The 5549-nt window shown below is 41.3% G+C and overlaps 1 protein-coding gene across 1 annotated transcript; it reads left to right on the top strand.

Annotated features, from left to right (window-relative positions):
• Nucleotides 1–5048, top strand: LOC131428998 (uncharacterized protein K02A2.6-like). The gene is made up of 7 exons (XM_058593054.1): nt 1–1226; nt 1275–1404; nt 1504–1941; nt 2459–2594; nt 2727–3042; nt 3586–4768; nt 5001–5048. Exons 1-7 carry the CDS (start codon nt 1–3, stop codon nt 5046–5048), a joined length of 3477 nt encoding a protein of 1158 aa, XP_058449037.1.
• Nucleotides 5049–5549: the final 501 nt, after the last annotated feature.

The raw sequence follows: 5549 nt of genomic DNA, 5'->3' as shown, positions 1-5549 counted from the left end.
ATGGATAGCGATGGGAAATACGTTCGTATAAGGAAAGATTTTGTAGCTTATTCGAGTGATGAAGAACTTGAACAAGAAGCTAGCCATAACAGTATTGCAGAAAGCAACAGTGAAAATTGTGACTCGCGCAGCGACTGTTCTGAAACATACAGCGATCATAGTCAATGCCCCGTTATCGATAGCGATTGTGCTGGTCAGCAAGACAGTGAAGACAGCAGACTTTCTAGAGACGAAATCAACGACCCAGTGATTGCTCGTACTACTGACGGAGAATCGGATCCACAAACCAACACGAACACTAACACCCAAAAAGGTGATAGCGACCGCATGCAACAAATAGAAAAAATATTGGCTGAACTTACTAAAGCATTCAAACATTGTGAGTCTAACATGCCGACTAATCGTCAAACTGAGCATAGTTGGGATTTCAGCGGTGAAACATCTAAGCCTCAAAACTCATACCCAAACGTTCGTTTGGAACATATCAATCGCTTCCCAAGCGGAATTCGTCCCAATCAAATGTTGGCTGAATGGTTCGAGTTCATTGAAAACTTTGAGGTAGCGATGTCATTGTACAATGCAAACGATCCTGTATATAGATCAAAGTTACTATATCTCTCCCTCGGTCAAGAGCTACAAGCAATTGTAAAGGCTGCTAACCTGCGGCCCGCTTTAATAGACACAAATTGCTACAGAACATTTGTAGAAAATATAGAGAACCACTTACGCTCAATGACAGACACGGCTGCTGAACACCGGGCATTTCTCAGTATGAAACAGGAGAAAGGCGAGTCTACGGTTGCGTTTCATGCTCGGTTAGTTAGAAATGTGAAACTTTGTGGTTATAGTGTTTGTGACCAAAATCGGTTTGTTCGGGCACAATTGCTTGATGGTCTGAAAAACAAAGAGTTGGTAAAAGCGGCACGCACATATGGACACGACACCAACTTCATAGTGCAGTCATCCACTCGATATGAGGCTTACGAATCGGAAATAACTCAGCAACCAATAGACCCGAATGTTTTCGAAATTGGTCGAAACCATGGATATAACAAACGAAGCAACCAGTGGATTGACAACAGCCAATGCAAGTATCGCCGAATGAATCAAAACTATACGCAAGATCATCGATCTAGTTACATCGATCGTGGAAACAGTTACTTCAAGCAACCTAGTGGCCTGCATCTCAACACTCAAACACGTGGTCGACGATCACGGTGCCCAAGGTGCAACAATGTATTTCATAAGAACCTTGAATGCCCCGCTCTATCTAGAAAATGTAATGCCTGCGGCCAACAAGGACATTTTTCGGTAACATGTCGATCAAAACGCCTTCGACCGGTTGAGCAGAGGGAGCTAGGTGGTGAACCTTCTGGCGATGAAATTAGCGTCGACTCAAAGCAGGTAAAGTAATCTGTTTTGATTTAAAGTGAAATTCGAATGTCAAATACACGCTTCCAACATATTCTTGTATTCTCATGTTACCTTCGTAATCCCTTTTAGAATATAAACGCTATAAGTTTGGACGAGGCATTAATCGATTGTAGTGTCGCATCCTGTAAACCCATTCGCTTTCTCATCGATTCGGGGGCTGATGTAAATGTCATCGGTGGCAAAGATTGGTTGAATCTAAAACGTGAGCTCAAGGCAGATTCAACAGAACTCGAAATTATTCAACAATCTCAAAAACATCTACATGCTTACGCTTCTACTCAACCAATGCCAATCGAATGCATATTCAAAGCGAATGTTGAGGTACTAGGTGCCGAAAAACCTTCAGTTATCGCATTGTTTTACGTTGTCCCGAACGGCATAAGATCACTTTTAGGTAGATCCACTGCTAGTGACTTGAAATTGTTGCAGGTGGGAATGAGTGTGAACAGCGTTAAAACACTTGACCACATTTTCCCGAAAATGCCGGGTGTATCAGTTAAATTCAATGTAATAGTATGTTCACATTGGCGCTGATATCAAGTGATATACGGATATACTTGATATCCGATGATATCATGTGCGATATCACATGATATCCCATACAATTTGATGTCAACGCGTATCACCATTTTGGCATGATATCCGGGATATCATGTACGATATCATGTCGAGTTGTCAAAAATCGCAACTAGCAACACGGATAATGGCATTGAACGCTCTCATTTATGAACGTCATTTCGAGAGTGATAATAAACAATCATTATAATTTCGAATTTTTCAACGAACACTAGCGTTCGGAGACCATTAAATGCAAGACTTCAATTATTGATTGAATTGTAGGAGAAAAGCAATATTATTGATCTTACTCCTAATGGGAACATTCAATATGACAACTTGATTGTCAAACGATATCATTTCGATCATATGTGAACACTTCCACGTGATATGCATATCATCTAGGTATATCAAGTGATATAAACGCTAATGTGAACATGGTATAAACCAATCGATCACTCCAACCAAGAATGCATACTATAATGTTCCGGCAGCGTTCCGGGAGGCAGCACGACAAAGGTTACGTGACATGGAAAAACAAGGAATAATCGAAAAGGTTACGGCTGCACCTAGCTGGATTAGTGGTATGTCAGCCGTAGCTAAAGGTAAATCAGATTTTAGGCTTGTCGTAAACATGCGTGCTCCAAACAAAGCTATAAACAGAGAGTACTTTCGATTACCATTAATAGAAGAAATGCGTATAAAGCTGCATGGGTCTAAATTCTTTTCCAAGCTAGACCTTAGCAATGCGTTCTACCATTTAGAACTTGACGAAGAATCGCGCGAATTGACAACGTTCCTCGCTGAAAACGGCATGTATCGTTTCACTCGGCTAATGTTCGGAGTTAATTGCGCTCCAGAAATCTTTCAACGGGAAATGACTCGCTTGTTCATAGGCATGGAAAACGTGATTGTGTACATAGACGATATCCTCGTTTTCGCTAAATCCTTAGAAGAATTAAGGATAACTGTTAGAAAAGTGCTGGAAATTTTGCGGATCAATAATTTAACACTCAACAACAATAAATGCGAGTTCGATAAAGAGCGTATAAAGTTCCTTGGACACCAACTAGATGGTGAAGGTTTTCATATTGATGAAGAGAAAATCAAAAGTGTACGCAATTTTCGAGAGCCCTCAACTATTTCAGAACTTCGTAGTTTTCTCGGTTTGGCGTCTTTTATTAGTCCATATATTAAAAACTTTGCAGACTTGTCTCAACCACTCTGGGAAGCTACAGTAAAAAAGACATGGAATTGGGGAAATGAACAAAAAAGCGCATTTCAGAAGATCAAAAACCGCATAATTTATAGCACGATCGCTCTCGGATTCTTTTCGGATACTGATAAAACAATCCTATATACCGATGCTTCCCCGAATGCACTGGGAGCTGTTTTAGTTCAGGAAGATAGCGATTGTAAACCGAGAATCATCAGTTTTGCTTCAAAAGCACTAACAGCAACTGAGCGAAAATATGCTCAGAATCAGCGGGAAGCGCTAAGTGCAGTATGGGGAGTGGAACACTTTTCATACTTCCTTCTGGGAAGACACTTTACTCTACGTACAGATGCTCAAGGAGTAACTTTTATTTTCAACAGATCAAGAGAAGAATCAAAGCGGGCTCTGACTCGTGCGGACGGCTGGGCACTCAGATTAAGTCCATACAGTTACGAAATTGAATATGTGCGCGGCAGAGACAACATAGCCGACCCATCTTCTAGGCTATATGATGGGGAAGACGAACCGTTCAATGATGACATCAGTCCATGGGAAATAGCGGCGCTCGAAGCCAACGCTGTAAACATTCTGACTGAACAAGAGATCGCGAGCGCTACGCTAAAGGATGAAACACTACAACGCGTAATAACCGCTCTAGAAACAGGGCAATGGTCTGATGTAGATGAAAGGTACAAAAAGGTGAGGGAAGACCTATCTATCCGGGATGGTATTATAATGAAAACGGGATGTGCAGTCATTCCAACTACGCTGCAGAACAAAGCTCTCGAAATATCGCATGAAGGGCATCCGTCGATTGCGAAAATGAAGAGTATAATCAGACAACGCGTTTGGTGGCCAGGTGTAGCGAAAATGGTTCAAAAATGGGTAGAATCATGTGAAACGTGTGCTATAAACGGAAAACCAGAGAGACCCACCCCGATGCAACGGATGTTCGCTCCAAAAGTTGTGTGGGAGACAATCGCGATCGATTTTAACGGTCCTTATGTGATATTTGGAGGTATCTCAATTCTTGTCGCAATAGATTACAGATCACGATATCTGATTGCTCGCCCCGTAAAGTCCACGGGTTTCGAATCAACCAGAAAGGTCTTAGAAGAGATTTTTGATAAGGAGGGATATCCAAAGAATATTAAATCCGACAACGGGCCTCCGTTCAATGGTACAGATTATAAGGAATATTGTGCAGAGCGAGGTATAACAGCACTGTTTTCCACGCCCTTGTTTCCTCAACAGAATGGACTTGTGGAAAGCGCAATGAAAATAGTCAACAAAGCAATGAATGCTGCCGTATGCGACAAAACGAGCTACATTGATGAGTTACGACAAGCAATACACGCATATAATGCTGGGGCCCACAGCATTACCAAATTACCACCCGAGGAAATTATGTCAGGAAGGAAAATCAAACGTGGATTACCGTTGATTAACTACCAACGAGTTCCAATTGACGATAAAGCCTTGGACAGCATGGATCGTCAGGCAAAGTTGATTGGAAAACATAGGGAAGACTATCGAAGAGGAGCACGAAAATGCCGTGTGAAAGTAGGGGACACTGTGATCATACAACACCAGACGCGGAGCAAAGGCCAGCCCAGATTCTCGTCTAGAAGATATGAAGTGATGAAAGAAAACAACGGCAGTTTAGTCCTCCACAACGAAGACGGACAAATCATAAAACGGCACGTCTCACAAACAAAGAAAGTTTTCAACTGGCGGGATCCTAATACCCTAATGCCTCTTTCAAACTCGCAACACGTTGATTCTTCGACTACAGGAAATCCCGCAAGAAATTTTCAGTCAATTCGACGCGGAGATCGTATAAAGAAAACGCCCGAATACTTGAATTCATACCTTCGGACCATTAAAAAAAAAAATAATGCCATCTGTCCAGCCAATACCTAAAACGAATAAAGCAAAAAATCTAATTAAAATTAATGCATTTTACTATACCTGCCAGTTATTCTTTTCCAGATAAATAAATTTCTCCTAATCCAGCAATTTTCCTCTTCTTGATTTGACATTCTAAAATATTTTGGAAGAACTCGCCGGCCGACAAGAAGCCATTCCTTTGCAATAAGCATCATCACACCTCAACATGAAATTGTTCCCAATTTTAGACCATTCCTCAATTATAGTACAGAAGCATACACTTTTTATTTGTTTATAAGTTGCTCGTTCATATGTTTGCACTCAATGTTTCGAGTAACTTGTATGCATTACGACGAAACGCACCTTAGCAGCGATGCCAGGTAAAAAAAAAAATCAAATATCTGCTGACAGGGTCTGTAAATATCTACAGTCAGAAAGTATGTCTTGCTGGCAG

Source organism: Malaya genurostris, chromosome 2, assembly GCF_030247185.1.
Source record: "Malaya genurostris strain Urasoe2022 chromosome 2, Malgen_1.1, whole genome shotgun sequence".
Lineage (NCBI taxonomy): Eukaryota > Metazoa > Arthropoda > Insecta > Diptera > Culicidae > Malaya > Malaya genurostris.
The sequence above is the reverse complement of the archived record's forward strand: the minus strand, read 5'-3'. Positions and strand labels throughout refer to the sequence as shown.

Excerpts from the sequence above, each read along its gene's own strand:
- LOC131428998 (XM_058593054.1), top strand. The coding sequence starts at position 1 with ATGGATAGCGATGGGAAATACGTTCGTATAAGGAAAGATTTTGTAGCT. Across the intron at positions 1,942-2,458 it reads GTGTATCAGTTAAATTCAAT|AATGCATACTATAATGTTCC; the intron begins GTAATAGTATGT and ends ACTCCAACCAAG. Across the intron at positions 4,769-5,000 it reads CACGAAAATGCCGTGTGAAA|GAAATCCCGCAAGAAATTTT; the intron begins GTAGGGGACACT and ends CTTCGACTACAG.